We start from the raw sequence: 17013 nt of genomic DNA, 5'->3' as shown, positions 1-17013 counted from the left end.
GAAAGCCTCAGGCAAAACATTGTGACACTAAGGTCACTCTGGGTGGGTTCCGGCATTCCTTTCCTCTGAACGCTTGTTAGATGGATGGAGTGATGGAGTGATAGAGTGCTCCTGAGCATGTCTTAAACCCTGGTGTTTGGGACAGGGGACCAAGATATGAAAAGTAACATTGAAGAGCAGGCTCCTGACTCTGCCTCTTTCATGGTCCTGCTCTCTTGGGTGAATGTGCCAGGGGCTGGCTGCTAAGAGTTCCCAAAGGAGATAGTTAAACTCAAGCCTTGGCTTTCCTCGGTCTTCCAAGGACCAGACCAGTGGGTGCTGACCGTGGTGCTGATGTCTTGGCCTCCACTGCAGGATCCTCTGGCAGGGAGAGAGCTCGCTCTCAGCTTCACTGACAGACCATGAGCACAGAATGGTAACAAGACTGTGAGGACTCTTCCAGCATCTTCCTGGGGGTTAACAGAGCAGAGCATTGCTAAGTGTTCATGATCCTTACCCACCCACCTTGAATTCCACCTCCTATTAGGTCTTCATAGCAGCCACTATGTGGTCACTTCCCAATTCCCTGGGCTAGGAAGCACCAAATACTGAAACCACAGGTAATACCCCTACCTCATTTCCACCAGCAACGTTTAACTTCTTCTTCCACCCACCCAGCTGCTGACAAATGGTTAAGAAGAGAGTTTAGGCTTCATTGTATTTTATTACCCCCACCCGCCCCCTACCCCACCATCATCCAATGGAACATGAGTGTTCAGGGAAGTGGCTACAGGTGAGGTGAAGAAGGAGAACATTACGGTTGAATAAACCTAATGCAGTGTTACCAGCCATGTGCAGTAGAGAGTTGGTTTGCTTTGTATCTAAAAACAAGGCTAAAGGGGGAGGAGCGGAATTTCAAAGTGCCTTATTCAGGGAAGTGACAATGGGGAAATCAAGGCTTGATACACAGATAAATAGAATGAAGTTAGGGAATGCATGGGTTTTTCTAGATCAAAGACAGCATGTTTTAAAGCCATGATAAGTTGGGGGGGGGGGTACAAGAGTCTTGAACATCAAGCTTTTTGGGAAGGGTTAAGGCCCTGCTTCAGAATTACTGGCATTGGACAGGGTCTTGAAAACATCCCTGGCATCTGCTGGGCCCTGAAATCCTCAATCCCCATTCTAACCAGTGCCTTACCACCCCTCCCTCAAAACACCCCCACTGGGCTGTGCCTACTCAAGAATACTGCCAGATGGACCACAGAGTAACCAGGGTGATGCTGTAGGCCAGCACTGCCACCAGGTAGATGCGGAAGAGCAGCCCGTCCAGCACGGAGCCCACATGCAGCCATTCCCGGGCCACCTCTCGGCTCTCGTCCCTCTTCTCCAGGAAATGCCTGATGGAGGACAGCTCCTGCAGCAGCCCGCACACTGCCAGGGAGGCCTCCCGCGGTGGTGGTGGGGGGCTGCCTCGGCCCCTTGGGGTCTTCTCCAAGTCCTGGGGTCCTCTCAAATGGCTGCAGTGGTTCCCCACGTCTGGAAAAAGGGCACAGCATTGGCAGAGGAGGGAAGCCTGGCAGAATGGCACGACCACTGTCCCTTCTGTGCCTGTGGCTTGCAGAAATTGTTATTATGAATTCCAGACATAAACAGTATAGATGTGAACTTACCTATTTGTGTACCCAACGTCTCACTTGAGCGAACAAAGAAAGCAACACGGTTGAAGATTCCTGCATACCCCTCCTTAGTCACATCCTCCAATCTGTCCCCAGGTCACTAAGATATGAATTTGGTGTTTATTTTTCCCACACATTTTTTTAAACACCTGGGTTTCCTGCAGCAATTTGATATCTATTATTTCACTTGAGCCTCACAATAGCCCCACGAGAGAGGCAGAGTAGGAGTGATTACTATTTGGACTTTTTATATGGAAGTGCTAAAGCTCAGAGAGGTTAAGTGACTAGCCTGTGGTCACACAGCTGGAGCATCATCTAAAAGTGAGGCCACCAAGGCTGAAGGTATGTGGACTGTGACTCCACTGCTGTCTCTGCTATGCCATATGGCCTTGCTGCCCTCTCCTTGACTCCAGTCCAAGTACCTTTGTACCAGAAAATACACCTTCAGCTATGGCTACCTCATAGGTGAGCAGTGAAATTGGGCCTTAGGCTGGAGTACTCATTCATCAGTTCACGATGAGGTGGTCTTAGATTAACCATGCATCTCCTGTAAAAGGCCTAGCTCTCGCCAGAAGGGAGGACAGAGAGGGGTGGTGAAAAATACAAGCAGAGCGTCAGCTGGGCCTGGGTTCAGACCAGTCCACCAGTACCTTGGCTCTGTGACTTAAGGCAAGCTAGTTGGCCTTATGCCTGTTTCCTCACTTGACAAATGAGGATGACAATCCTATTATGGGGCCTGCGGATGGCCTGGGATCACGCACAGAAAGCGCACGTGCCTGCCTCAAAGTGCTCAACAAATACATCAACAAACCACGACTACCACCACCACCAGCAACGAATGTAGCTGAAACAATTTGTCAGGGAGAACGAGCTTCACGTTTACTGTCCCCTGCACCCCTGTCTCTCTGTCGTAGGTGTTTGAAATTCGAAGGGGACTTGGTCTCTGGGCTGACTGAATGCAGAGTTTTAGAAATCCCGGCTGCACACTTAGCCATGTGAGGTAAGGGGACCCATAACTGCTGGAGGGGCACCTGTTTGACCCCCTTTTGGGTCCATCTCAGAGAAAGGCAAGTCCTTCCCAGCTCCTGACAGGCTCAGTCTCTCACTTCGCCCCGTCTCTCTCCACACCCGGACTGATGAGGGGAGGTGAAGGTGCAGAAAGGGTCCACTGATGACTTTGGCTGAACTCTGCTGCCTCCCAGTGAGACCCGGCACGGGGTGCCAGGTGCAGGGTGGCACTCAGTTCCCAGCCCCGGTCAGACTCGCCAGCCAGAGACTCTCCACCACGTCCGCACCCCCAGGCCCTCCGTGTGGGATGCCCCCTTTCCCTCTTCACCTGAGCAGTCATCGGTCTTGGCGGCTCGGGGGGTGGCCGGGGGCCGTCGGGAAGCTGTTTGCTCCCCTAGGCAAAGGAGCAGGGCCACCCGGTCCAGGACCAGGTGCCGCAGCCAGGCGGGTACGGGCTGTTGCAGGTCTTGCTTGTGTACCAGCCGCACGATGAGGATGGTCTCAGCCAAGCTCACCACCAGCAGCGCCATGCACACGACGAAGTAGACACCTGTGCACGCGGGGAAGGTCGGGGGACACACAGCAGGTGGGAGGGCGCCAGTTCTTCAGCCCCCGCCCACCCCCACCCCCAACCACACTGTGCTCTTCCCCTGGAGCAGGCTTTACCAATGAGGGGAGTGCCAATGGCTGTGGCCGGCAGCGTGTCCGACACGATGATCAGGAAGACAGAATAGCCCAGGAGGAGTGTGATCTTAAAGGAGACCCTCTCGCCACTGTCCGGAGGCAGGTAGAAGCCCACGATGTCCATGAACATGAGGAAGATGCTGGGCAGCAGCAGGCTGACCGTGTAGAACAGGGGCCTCCGGCGGATGACCACCTAGGACCAGGACAGGAGCTGGGGGAAACCCGGGGCACACAGGTCCTGCACCCAGGACCGCCCAGCCCATCATGGACCCCTCGCTTCATGGAGCTTCCGGCCTGGCCCTGCTGGAAGAGGAAGAACCGGACAGACCTCACATCCGGCCTCTGGATTGAGGCCGGTGGCTGCAGAGGACGAGGAAGTGACAATTCCCCTGAGCTTCCCCATCTGCTGCCCTGAAAGTCCCACGCATGTGTGTGACCTGGAGCTGGGAGAAGGGCTATAGATGGTCTTCCCCACATGCCTCCCTGGGGATGACGCCCAGCAGTTCTAGCTATCATTTCCCCCGCGTCTGTCACCAGGGCCACTCACGAAGAACTTCATCTCTGCGTAACAGCCGCTGCTTTCCATGCTGAACTCGCGAAACTGGGTCAGCACCCCCAGGAGCTCCCACTCGCCCTGGTTCATGAAGATAGTCTTGTCGAGCTTCACCTTTTCTGGCAAGCGCCACAGGGAGATGTTGATGTCCTGGACTGGGAGGGAAGAGACCGAGCCAGCTCTGGAGTCCAGGGCCAGGAGGATGTGCCGGGCCCTGTGAGGGTGGGGCCCGCGGTGGGCCGCACAGGCAGGACTTAGGTGGACTCAGCTCTTAGCCTTCAGCCTCCGTGTCCTCAGCCGTAAAACGAAGTGATAACGCACACTGTATCTACCAGAACCAAACTATTAGAAAGCCCCTTCTCTCCTTCTCTCTCCTCTCTTCCTCTCTCCCCCTCTCTCTCCCTCCCTTCCTCCCTCTTCCTCTCCCTCTCCCTGCCTCCCTCTCTCTCTCATGCACACCTCTTCTAGGTTTCCATTAGGGTCCCCCATTTAGGAAATGAACAAAAGTCAACATTCTTCACGTTTGCCTTCATAGGGCTGACTGTCCTCAAAGGTGAATTAGGGAAATATGCAAAATCTTCACTTAGAGAAAAGCGGTTTTACTTCTCTGCATCTACACTAGAGACATTAGACATACAGAAAGCCAGCAGCGTCCGTTACAGCAAAGTATAGGGAACGATCTACGTGTCCACCAATCAGGAAAGTGCTTGCTTAATCAACTATGATGCATCCCAACCCTGAGCTATCCTACAGCAGTCAACATGTAGGCTAAAGATCTAAATATACACTAACTCGGAAAGATGTCCAATGCTTCTTGTTGTCTGTAAAGAGAATCAGGTAGCAGTGGCATGAATGATACATTTAGTAAAATAACAACCTAAGAAATAATTTTCATGTACTTTCCATAGAGGAGTATGTATGTGTATATGCAAAGGATAGAGAAGGATCTGGAAGAACATACCATATGAGGCTTATACTGATAAAAGCTGTTAAGTCCTGGTGTGTGGAGTTGCTGGTGAAGAGTTCGGGATTGAAGGTAGAGGTCAAAAGTCAAAGATAATTTGCAATTCTGGTTTTTGTGCAAGGAAGTTCTGTATTATGTTTGTAATTTACAGTTAATGTGACGAAATCAAATAGAAGTGGAGGATGCCTTCTTGCCAGAGGGTGATGCTCACTTTGTAGACTTTAGTGAGAACCTCGTATTCATCCATTAAATAAAAGTTGCCAAGCACCTTCCTTTGTAGGCACTGTACTGGGGACCTAACGGTGGGCGGGAAGTCATGGTCCTACCCTCTGTGAATTTATATCTGATCGAGGAGCAGACATTGAACAAACACCTACAAGTGCAATAGAAGTGGGGAGAAGATCAGGGTGCTAAAAATTGGACACGGGGGATGGCTAGTCTGGGATGAGAGGAGTTTCCCCGAGGCACTGATGCCAGTGCTGTGATTAGGTGAGTAGGAGACTTGGCTGAATTAGGAGTGGTGGGGGGCAGGAGGAGGGTGCAGGGTGGCCCAGGAGAGGAAGCAGCCTGTGAGAAGGAGAGAGAACAAGGGCTTTCGGGCCTGGGAAGGAAGGCAGCTGGGTTGGGGCAGGACTCAGGGGAACATGCATGGGCTGAGGCTGGAGTGGTGACTATGGGCAGCCCCTGTCAGCCAGGTGAAGGGTTTGGGTTCTGTCTCAGGAGTGCAGGGAAGCCACTGAGGCTTTTAAGCAGAGAGGGGCAAGGTCAGGTTTGCATTTAATGAGCTCTCCCTGCTGGCTCTGAGGAGCATGAAGGAGAGGGGGACCATTGGGGAGGTGACTGAAGAAAGCGGGGCAGAGAGATGAGGGGGAGGGTGCACCCATGGAGAAAAGACAAGTAAGAGACACTTAGTGTCAGATCCTAGCCCTCACCGGGTGTCCTGGCGATCATTCAACCCTTGTGACTACTGGGGAGATGGCAAGAACAACAGAGTCCCGTTTGGAGGATGAGGAAACAGAGGCTCAGTGGCATTACGAAATAAGCAGTAAGTAACTTGAATAAAGGAGAGTGCCTGCTAGGGTGGGCTCCTTAAGTAGGGGTTTTGGGGACCCTCCAACCTGCACCCCCACCCCCCAAAGCTTGTGTGTGGTACTCACTGGTGTGCAGCCAGCTGGTGAACGTCAGCGAGCAGTTCTGCACATCGAAGGGGAAGTTGTAAATGTCCAGGCTACAGGCAGTCACCACCTGGAGGGGCTTGTAGTTCTGGACCTCGCCATGGTGCCCGACATACACGTACGGGATACTTGGAGACTTCCCCACATCCACACTGGCCAGGAAACAGGGGCAGTTTGGGGGCTCAAGATTACCTGCCATTGTCAAGGCTACTTTCAAAGCAGGAAAGGGCATTGCTCCTTCATTCCCCCGGCAACCTGGCCACAAAGGGCAGGTGAGGAATCCAGGTACCTCAAAGCCACTTGCTGTCATGAGCATGCCCAGCTGCCCCTACTCCACCACCCACCCAGCTGGGCAGAGCTCAGCTCCCGGGATCAGCAGCCCAGTGGCAATGGGCAAACTTTGCTGGGCGATCCATCCTGGGGATCCATCCTGACCTGGGCTTCTCTTTGCCTAGAGGTCCTGTGACATGAGAATAATCTTCCCAGGAGGAAAAGGAACTAGAGAAATCCTTGAGAAGAAAAGAGGCGAGGTGGACTTTGTCACTCTCTCTCAGCAGATCCCCAACCCCTAGGCTCTTCCAAATGACCACTGTGGCACAGAGTGGCCTGAGCTTAGGGTCCTGAGCCTGCAGCCTTCTGTGGAATCAGGCCAAGAGATAAGAAACTAAGATCCAGGCTACTTCACAGTCTAACCTGGAGATCCAGCCAGGAACTGGGATCCCTCCAGCCCGAGGTCTAGGTCAACTGTCTCCCCTGAAAAGCACTTTGAGTGGCAGCCATGTCATTGGGCAATGTGGTGGGTACCGGCAGAGGGCAACTGGCCCCGGGCCACCTCCTCCTTCCATCTGTGTCCCCCAGCCATCTTCCACCACCTGGCATTAAGAAGCCCAGGCAGTGCAGCCTGAACAACCTGAAGGATGGGGGGAGGGCATGTTGGCCGGGGCTGTCAGCTGTTGGGAATCAAGGATGGTGGTACCCACTTCACGTTGGGGGTGCGATCTGGAGCCAGCCAGGCATGTGTATGACTTGAGAGGTGTGAGTGTCTCCAAATCACCCCTGGAACCACTGCTGGAGCTTCATCCCTATTGGTAATCTCACTGTCCCCTTGAAAACCACAGCTGTCCTTCATTCAGCTATTATGACAGGGCAAATTCATTCCTTGGCTTCCCTTCCCTGGGAAGAGGGCCCTTGGACCAAGAAGTACAGGGTTTCCACATCAGGCATAGAAAAAGAGGAGTTTTAAAAAGAAAAAAGAAAAAAAAAAAGAGAAAGAAACCAAAGGGGAATTTGGGCCCAAGCCAACTTTACCTACAGTTCTGCAAGCCTGGGTGGGACCTCTCATGCCACAGCAGAGTCTTGCCCCCAGCCCCATCTTTCCACAGCCCCAGAACCACCCAGCCACCCAGCATCAAATGACAGCACTCACAACTCGTTGATGAGAATGTCTGGGACCCAGATGCTCTCAGTGGGGATGGACAGCTTGGTAATGTTGTCGAAGTCCTCAGGGTTCCACTGGAGAAACTCATCTGTCCAGTACTAGGGGAAGAGCAGGGGATGGTCACAGGCGGCCACCCCTTGGGATGACCTCACTGCTCAGTGCCCAGGCAACAGACGGGCATCTTCTTGGGGGAATCACTCAGCAGTACCGAGAGTCCCCCCATCTCTGTGCTCACACTCTCCCGGCGTGCAAATATGACCCAGGAAAATGACGCCTTGCCCTGCGGTCATTTCTCCCGTCTGACTATCCCATCCACCAACTGCGGGATCTTGGACACATAGCTTCTTGGGTCTTGGTCTGCTCATATGCAAATTGGGACAATAAGATGCATCTGACAGGGTAGAGATGGTTACTGTGATCAACACATTCCTCACTATCCTGTCAGAATGACTGTGATCAACACATTCCTCACTATCCTGTCAGAATGACTGGTCTAAAAAGTCAACGTAATTATGTTATTCCCTTGCTTAAAATTCTAGGGATGCCTCTTGCACTTGGGATAGAGTTCAACCTCATGGCCAGCAAAGGTCTGCACAATCTGACCTCCAGCTATCTCTCTAGTCTCATTATTTTTTTAGATTTATTCATTTATTTTGAGAGAGGGAAAGCGTGTGTCGGAGAGGGGCAGAGACAGAGGGAGAGGGAGAGAATCCCAAGCAGGCTCTGCACTGTCAGTGCGGAGCCTGATGCAGGGCTCAAACCCTTGAACTGTGAGATCATGACCTGAGCTGAAATCAAAGTCTGAAGCTCCACCGACTAAGCCACCCGGGCTCCCCTCTCGAGCCTCATGGTTTTTGCCATCTTCTCTATGGAGTCTCCTTCCCACTGCGTGCAAACACCCCACGTCTCTGCATACCTGCGCTCTCCCACACCGCAATCCCTGTCTTCTCCCCTGAGGGAGGTCTTCTGTGTCCCTCCAGACTCAGTCAGAGCATCTGTCTGCTCCCTTCTCTGGGAACCTTCCGTGCCCCCCACTCCCCGGGCTGGGTTTTCATGTGCCCCCTCTGCGCCCTCATGGTTGGTATCTCATTCTTGCCTCATTGGAAATCTTGCTACATTCAACTGTCTGTTCATGTGTCTGTGGCCTCCCCTAGTCTGTGAGCTCAACGCAGGCAGGGCCTGAGTCTCATTCGTGTCTCTAATTCCGGTCCCTTGGCACAGTAGGTTGGCATCCCGTTACTGCTGGGCACACAAGTGACCCTAGAGGTCCACAGGTGGGACCTAGGCCAGATGTCCCAGGAAAGGAGCCCTGGGCTGCCTCTTCTTGTGCATCCCTTCCTTTGATGCAGGAAGTGCTCTATATTAAGAGATTTTTCTAGGGCAGAAGAGAGCAGTCTGGCAGGAATCAGCATCTGGCTTCTGCCTCCACCCCACCCTCTGCCCCGCATGCTGGTGGTAGTGGGGAGCACTCACGAGCAGTGGAGGGATGTAACAGAGACCTGCACATGCCTGGCATGTCCCCAGACAGAGCCCCTCTAAGCTCTGACCTCTACGACCTGGCCCCATCCTCCCGCCCCCTCTGGCCAGCTCCTCTGGTTCCCTTCTACTCTCAAATCTGCTCTGCAGCTCAGGGCCTGCCAGCCCAGGACCAGCCTGCGGACAGCAGTCCCCACTACCTGCCCGCTCTCCCCCCTAGCTCCTCACCAGCTCCCCACCAGTTTCCCCCCAGCTCTCCCCCCGCTCCCCCATCAGCTCCCCACCAGTTTCCTGCCAGCTCCCCCCCAGCTCCCTGCCAGCTCCCCGCAAGCTCCCTGCCAGTTCCCCATCAGCTTCCCACCAGCTCCCAGCCAGCTCCCTGCAAGCTCCCAGCTAGCTACCCATCAGCTCTCTACCAGCTCCCCACCAGCTCTCCCCCAGCTCCCCTCCAGCTCCCCGCCAGCTCCCCATCAGCTCCCCGCCAGCTCCCAGCCAGCTCCCCGCAAGCTCCCTGCCAGCTCCCCATCAGCTCTCTACCAGCTCGCCCCCCACCCCTGCTCCCCACCAGCTCGCTGCCAGAAGGGCCACATGAAGGCCTTGAAGGCCTCAGAGACGTTCTCAGCAGTGGCTGAGCGATGTCCCTCAAAAGCTTGGAGAATCGGGAGGTGGCTGAGGGTGTGAGGACTCGGTGGATGGGACTGCCCCGTGTCAATCACCCAATTTGATTGTCATCACCCTTGGCTTAATAGAAGGAAGAACTTTCTAGAAATTAGAGTTGTTTAAAAGTGCAGTAGCTTCCCGCTGAGCAACTGGGCACTGGAGGTGTTTATCAACAGAGACCAGACAAGCTATTGTTCGAGATGGTGTGAAACCACTCGGAAACCAGAGGGGGTTTGGAGGATTTCTCCTCCGCTGAGCACGGAGCTTCCTTCCATCTCCAGTCCTGAGAGGAGAGGGGCCCAGGGTCCCGGGTCTCCTGAGTCTGTTTCTGAGCCTCTTCCCCCCTCCCCTCACCAAGGCCTCTGACATTCCTGACTCTTTTGAGGACTCCTTCCTGGAAGGGGAAGATCCCGTCCTAGGAAATGGGGGTGGGTGCTCACCTGCCGGTACCAGATGTAGGTGGTCAGGACCTGGTTCTTCTCATCCTGTGAAAGGAAAGAGGGCTCAGCGTCAGTGCTCCATGGGTGGACATCCACCTTGCACACGTACCCCAAGAGGAGCTGTTGCTTTGTGTCCCTATTCCTTCGGGAAGAGGTAGTGAAGAAAAAGAGAAAAGGGCCAACCAGGAAGAGTTGGTTGGTCTTTGACTAGGACACATCTAGGAAGAAATACAACTGTTTCTTTTTTAATTTCCTATCTATCTATCTATCTATCTATCTATCATCTTTTACTATTTTCTATTATGTTATACATATATATGTCTCTATGCTACATATATTTTACATATATAATATACGTAACATATAAGATAAGGGAAAACATAAAGGGGGTGCCTGGGAGGCTCAGTCAGTTAAGTGTCTGACTTCTGATTTTGGCTTAGGTCATGATCACATGGATAGTGGGATCGAGCCCTGAGTCAGGCTCTGTGCTGACAGTGTGGAGCCTGCTTGGGATTCTCTCTCTTCCTCTCTCTCTCTGCCCCTCCCCTGCTCGTGCTCTCTCTCTCTCAAAATAAATAAACATTTTTTTTTAAAAAAGAGAAGACATATAGAAAATATTTTATCTATCTGTATTTTTTAGATGTTTATTTGTTTATTTTGAGAGAGAGAGTACACATATGCATATCAGTGGGCAAGGGGCAGAGAGAGAGAGAGAGAGAGAGAGACAGAGACAGAGAGAGAGAGACAGAATCCCAAGCAGGTTCTGTGCTGTCAGTAAGGAACCCAACATGAGGCTCAATCCCACAAATCGTGAGTTCATGACCTGAGCCGAAATCAAGAGTCAGATGCTCAACTGATTGAGCCACCCAGATGCCCTATATCTATACACTTTTACATATTTGTATGCCTGTATATCTACATCTGTATCTCCCTCCCACCCTAGTATGCAGGCAAGAAATGCAAAAACACACAGTCCAAAATTCATCACTGTCCCTCATTCCCAACTAATTCCCAGCTTTGCTTCCCGAAACAGCCACACGGGCTGCAGTAGAGACCGTGAGGTCAGGTCCTGCTTGCTCCGGTGCTCTCCATCTCTGCAACTGCTCTGTTGTTTATCTCTGCACAAAGTCTGACCTCCTCACCAGGCAGTGCACCCCGCCCTACTACAGTCATTGATGAAGGAATTGATTTATTAATTGGTTTAGGATTAATTGTTCAACAATCATTTAGCAACACCTGTCATGTATCAGGGGCCCATGTCAGACACCAAGGGCCTAGAAATGAATAGGACAGATGAACAGGACAGCTTATGTGGGGACATGGTTACCATGATACAATGCATGAAGAACCACATGTGGTAAGTGGACCTCTAGGAATAGGGGTTGAGAGAGGCAATCACAGAGGTGACCCTGGTTTTCTGATTTGGGCAGCTCTGTAGATGGTCAGTGCTGTTGTCCAGCCCGGCACGGGTTTGTGCCAGATCACAGGTACTCTGGGTACTTGAATGTCCCCTGTGCTGCCCAGGGAGTGACCCGGCCTTACATGGTCTCTCACCCCAAAAGGCCCACCTCTGAGTGGGGCAGATTGGGGCCTAGTGCTCACCACGCTGAGGATGGCATAGACAATGACATCGATGGACACGGTGGTTGGCTTCCTCCAGTCCCGCACGGGCCGCACGCCCTTCTGGTAGTTGGCCAGGAGGTAATCTGACAGCCTCAGCAGAGCGGGCCTAGAGGTGTTCTGAGCCTGGGGGTGCTCCCTGCGCCTGGCTAGGAAGAACAGGGCAAAGCGGGCATCAGAGCCTGAGGCTTCCCCCATCTTTTGGCCTGGTTTGAAGGCTATTAAAAGGAAAATGCCTCCACTATTTTCACCCCAGAGTCCCAGATACTTCCACAGACTGAAAGTCCCGTCACTGGAATGTTTTGTCCACAGAGATTCCTGCCCAAATCTGAAGGTATTGTCTCCTAAGGGTAACCTACACACTCATTTCTATGAGAGAGGGGAGCTGGGCTGTAAACGCAGGTGATATAAGACAGGTGAGGTCTAAGTGGGCCAGGGGCTGAGAAAGGTTGAGCAGGTACCTGCCCAGAGGAGGTGGTCTGCAGGAGACAGAGGAGGGGAGCTGGGGAGGTAAGGAGGAGTGGCCCTCGGGATGGGTACTGGAAGGAGAGGGGGCTGCAAGGAAAGGTGGCCCCAAGTACACCATCTCTAAGCCCAAAGGTCTGCATGAAGGTTTGCCTCAGTCAAGGTCAGACCTCAGCGTCTGGCCAGATCCTCGTCGGCTCCTTGACCCCAGCCTCCTATTAACAAAGAAAGAAAGGAGGCATCCCGTGAAAGCTGCCATTCCTTCCTGCGAAATCCTCCCCTCTGAGTCAGGCACGCACAAACTCCTGGGGGCGGGTCTCCTCCAGAGGGTTGATTTATGGGCAGATTTGGTGGGTTGGGAAGAGGGTTAGACGTGAGGTTACAGGAAGTGAGGAGAAACTGAATTGCTCCCAGAGCAGGAGACCTATAAGGACAAAATGGCGATGAGAAAACCTAACTCTGAGGTCCTCACCCCATTCTATGGGGGTTTCACGTGCACCTGTTACCCCTCTGGGAAATAGCGGAAGCACTTCCTGAAAGGTGCCAAGAAAAAGAAGGTGAAAGTCATAGGTAGGGAATGCGAGAGCCCTAGAGGACCAGGGCACAGGGGGCAAAGCTGTTAGGGGACTAGCAGGGTGCCTCTGGGGTCTTCCACAGACCAGGTGCCAGTGGGCCTGACTTTCTCCAAACAAGGCTGCCTCTTCTCGCATCTTGTCTATATAATGTGGGCAAATTTCTGCTACAGATCCCCCTTCCTGCTCCCCACCCACCTTCCCTGATAAACTTTCAGCTTCCCTCCGAAGGACAGAGAAGAGCAGAGAGAGGGGGAGGACAAGAGACCACTTACTGAGTGCCTGCTGTGGAATAATATCAGTTAACACATTCTTCATTTCAATCTTCGAGCAGCCCATGGGGGCGGCTGTCATGATGGCACAGTTTCCAGATAAGAGTCCCCAAGGCTCAGAAAGGTGGAGACTGTGCCCCGCAAGTGGGGGAAATGAGATTCAAATCCAAATCTCTCTGTGTCTTCACTACGCAAGCAATAGCCCTGGGTCTATTGCTGGGAAACAGACCGGTGTGCAGGAAGCCAGACCGGACAGTAATTCTCCTCAGCCAAGAAAGCTCCGAGCCACAGCCTTAACATGCAGCCTGGGTCTGTTGGTCCTGCCCACCTTCCTCAGGGACAGCTCAAGGGAGGAAAGCCAGCACGCACATGCAGGTAAGTTCTTCCTCTCTGTTCAGCCCTGGGACGGCATCCTAATTGTGCCCCAGCTCTCCCAACCTAGCTCTGCATGGGGAGAAAGCCTTCCAAAACAGGAAATAAATATTGTTTGTGGCAAAAGGAAACAAATCCTTTTGTGACCCAAACACCTCATATCCCAGGAAAGCAGGAGGAAAGGGTAGGGGAATGCAGGGAAGTTTGGGGTTATTAGAGTTTAGCTCTGGAAGGGAACTTGAGGAAAGGAGGCCCAGGGAGCCCATGCAACAAGACCAGGGAAGCTGAGGTTGGTTCTGGTCACCACTCTATTGCTAATGTGCTGTGTGACCTTGAGTGAATTATGCCCCCTCTCTGGACACAGCATTCCCATTTATAACAAGAAGGAGTAGACCAAATGAAGTCCAAGGTCCCTTGCAGCTGCTGTTCCATGAGTTTGGGGGCAGGGCAAAGAAGACAGGAGCCCCTCTCGGCAAGCCCTGCCCTCACCTGGCACTCCACCACCCCTGCTTTTGAGCTGGACCATAGTGCCTTCAAATTCTTGTGCTCGGATGTGGCAAGACCCCTGACTTTCCCGAAGCAGCACCCACTCTGAAAACCTCCCTCCCTCAACCCCTGGGGGAATCAAACATCTCCTACCCGACCTCTGCAGGTGGCCAGCCATGTCCCGTATCTTTTCCCACCGTCCCCTTACCTTGTCCATGTGCCAGGAGTGTGGGCAGAAGCAAGGCCAGCAGGACCCGTGGCACCCACGACAGCATGGTGACTTTCCCCGGGCGTGAGCTGCCTTGGAGTGGCCTCAGGGTAAGACGTGCTGACAAGCAGGCTGCTCACACTCTGCCGGCTTCATGTCCCAGCTGGCCTGCCTCCTCAGGGCTGCCTTCCACACCTCTGAGGCTGCAGCCTCCCACTGCTGAGGGGCCACCACCGCTGGACAGTCGCCAAGTTCCTGCAATCAGTCCCTCAGCCGGATCAGGTTTCAGGGCGGGAAGGAAGGAGAGGGAGCCAGTGAGAGGGGAGGCCGCCCGGCTGATGTCATGGGGCAGGACTTAGTCCGCCCCTTCAGCCAGGTGGCCGGGCCAAATGCTCCAAGGAGTAACTTGGGGTGGGGGGCTGAGGGGTTGGGGCCCGCTGCAGGAGCTCCTGGAGCAAGGGTGCAGCCTGTCTGCTGGGAGTGGCCCCGGGCTGCTACCTTCATTTATGTCCCATGGCTAGTACGCTTGGGTAGCATGGGGCTGGGGCAGGGGGAGGTGCAGCAGGAGCAGGGGGTGCCATTCATTCACTCCCCTTCCTAAGCAGGGGCCCGGCATCTCTGCACACAGAGGAAGGGACCTGGGTTACCACATGGGGTTACCTCTGTCCTTTTGTCCTCATCAAAATATTTATTTTTCTCAACAAAATATTTAAATTTAAATATTTAGGTAGTAAACTGTATATGTAATTTATACTAAGCAAATATATTTATATATTGTTTCATACACATAATATGTATTATTATTAAGTTTATTTATTTTTGAGAGAGAGAGAGAGCACAAGGGGAGCAGGGGCAGAGAAAGAGGAAGAGAGAATCCCAAGCAGGCTCCAAGCACTGACAGCACATAGTCTGATGTAGGGCTCAAACCCATGAACCATGAGATCGTGACCTGAGCCGAAATCAAGAGTTGGACGCTAAACTGACTGAGCCACCCAGGCACCCCCATAACATGTATTATGAAAATATAATAAGGGTGCCTGGGTAGCTCAATCAGTAAAACATCTGACTTCAGCTCAGGTCATGATGTTACGGTTTGTGGGTTCAAGCCCCGCATCAGGCTCTGTGCTGACAGCTCAGATCTTGGAGTCTGCTTCAGATTCTGTGTCTCCCTCTCTCTCTATCCCTTCCCCACTTGTGCTCTCTCTGTCTCTCTCTCTCTCAAAAATAAATAAACATTAAAAAAGTTTTTTAATTAAAAAAGAGAATACAATAATACATGCTTATTATAGAAAAATATGAAGAAACATTAAAATCATCCATGGGCTTACTCACTACCCAGAAACATCCCCTGTTAATATTTTGATATATATTCCTCTATAATTTTCTGTTATAATGTGTACAATGAAGTAAATACACTGTACATATAATTTTGCATCCCATCCTGTCCTTTGCTTATTAATACCATTTCATGAACATTGTCAACACTTTCCTTTTAAGAATTTTTTTAATGTTTATTTATTTTTGAGAGAGAGAGGCTGAGCAGGGGAGGAGCAGAGGGAGAGAGGGACAGAAGATCTGAAGCAGGCTCTGTGCCGACAGCAGTGAGGCTGATGTGGGGCTTGAACTCACAAACCATGAGATCATGACGTGAGCTGATGTCAGATGCTCAACCAACTGAGCCACCTAGGTGCCCCATCAATACTTTGCTTTTAAACGTTTTCTTGAAACAAGGGTTTCTTTTTCCTTTGTCAGTCGAATAGGAAAGGATCTATCCCTCAGACACCCAGCTGTGTGCCAAAAAAAACTGTCAGAGAAGAGTGTGGCTGGGAATTTCTGTTTGAGTGAATCTCACTCCCACTTCACCGTTTGGGTAGAAGCAGACTTCTTTGCCTCGAGTGTGTGAAAAGCAAGATACACCTGTATCAAATCATGGCAAGCTTCAACCACAAATATTTTTATTCCTTTCAATTCCATTTCCAGTTGGATTTAAGTGTGGCATAGGCTGGGAACACTGTGGGAAAGAAGAATTTTCTCAGTTGTCATGGTTAAAAAAAAATCACCTTGGTCAGGGCCGAGTCCTTTTTGGTTTTGTCTGGATTTCCCCCCTTATTCGTGTGCATGATGAAATCTGCATTAGCATTTAACACTCACTGATGGAGTCCCTTTGGATGGCTATTAGCCAGAGTTTGGTGCCGGAATGCTTGGTCCAGCTCAAGGAGATTGGGCTACGCTTCTCTGAAGTCATGTGCTTCCTCACTGCACAATCCAGATAAAACACGGAAAATCATCTCCAGGAATTCCTTTTGGAGGAATGGAGATGAGGACACGCGGTACAATAGGAGAAACTAGGCACCTCCACTCCAGAACGAGTACATCCAGGCTTGACAGCAGGACAAGGCAAGAAGAACCAGGCTGTCCCCAGGCGTCCAGGCTGAGGTCTTGAAGGGGCTCAAACTCAGGAAGGGCATTTGCGGATTCCTAAATCCATCTTCAAGCCCAGCATCTGGAGTGACACACAAAGATTCTTAGGCTCATGTTCATTTCTCATTGTCACTGAGAAATCTGCTGTAAATTTCTAGAAGGATGTTTCCTCTTGTTTACGTGCATTATAAAATCTACAACAAGCATTATACCATTCACTGACGGGGGCCCTTCGTATGGCCGTTACCAGGTTTGGTGCTTAGCAGTAACCCACTGGGGTTTCCATTACAGTTGCTGCATCATTAAAGAACAAACAACACTTAGCCGCTCCCCTCCATGTCCTAACCACTGCCTCCGAATGCCCCATTTTGTCCTCCCTGGGGCTCCCTGCGCATACCCACAAGGCACTCCCTCACCTGTTGCCCCAAGCCATGACCAGTGTGGCCTGGAGCCCATTCCTTCCACAGAGCCAAGCCACCTGAAGACAGACAGCAGGAAGAAGCACTGGGCACTGAACTTGTTGGGGCATGGTCCCCAAGCAGTG

The 17013-nt window shown here is 52.0% G+C and overlaps 1 protein-coding gene across 3 annotated transcripts; it reads right to left on the bottom strand.

Moving 5' to 3' along the window:
* Positions 1-755: 755 nt before the first annotated feature.
* Positions 756-16537, bottom strand: HTR3A (5-hydroxytryptamine receptor 3A). 3 transcript variants are annotated; one of them, XM_047878193.1, is made up of 10 exons: positions 16402-16537; positions 14049-14303; positions 11656-11822; positions 10054-10098; positions 7466-7575; positions 6022-6191; positions 3895-4055; positions 3330-3540; positions 2992-3213; positions 756-1515 (listed from the first exon to the last, which is right to left on the bottom strand). In XM_047878193.1, exons 2-10 carry the CDS (start codon positions 14113-14115, stop codon positions 1217-1219), a joined length of 1452 nt encoding a protein of 483 aa, XP_047734149.1. In that variant the 5' UTR covers positions 14116-14303; positions 16402-16537; the 3' UTR covers positions 756-1216. The 3 variants fall into 3 exon arrangements, with proteins under 3 accessions (XP_047734149.1, XP_047734151.1, XP_047734150.1); XM_047878195.1 differs by lacking the exons at positions 11656-11822; positions 16402-16537 and having other exon boundaries at positions 6022-6231; positions 14049-14137; XM_047878194.1 differs by lacking the exons at positions 14049-14303; positions 16402-16537 and having other exon boundaries at positions 6022-6231; positions 11656-11753.
* Positions 16538-17013: the final 476 nt, after the last annotated feature.

This window comes from Prionailurus viverrinus, chromosome D1, assembly GCF_022837055.1.
Source record: "Prionailurus viverrinus isolate Anna chromosome D1, UM_Priviv_1.0, whole genome shotgun sequence".
In the NCBI taxonomy this organism is placed as follows: Eukaryota; Metazoa; Chordata; class Mammalia; order Carnivora; family Felidae; genus Prionailurus; species Prionailurus viverrinus.
Note: the sequence above shows the minus strand (reverse complement) of the source record. Positions and strands in the feature narration are given on the sequence as shown.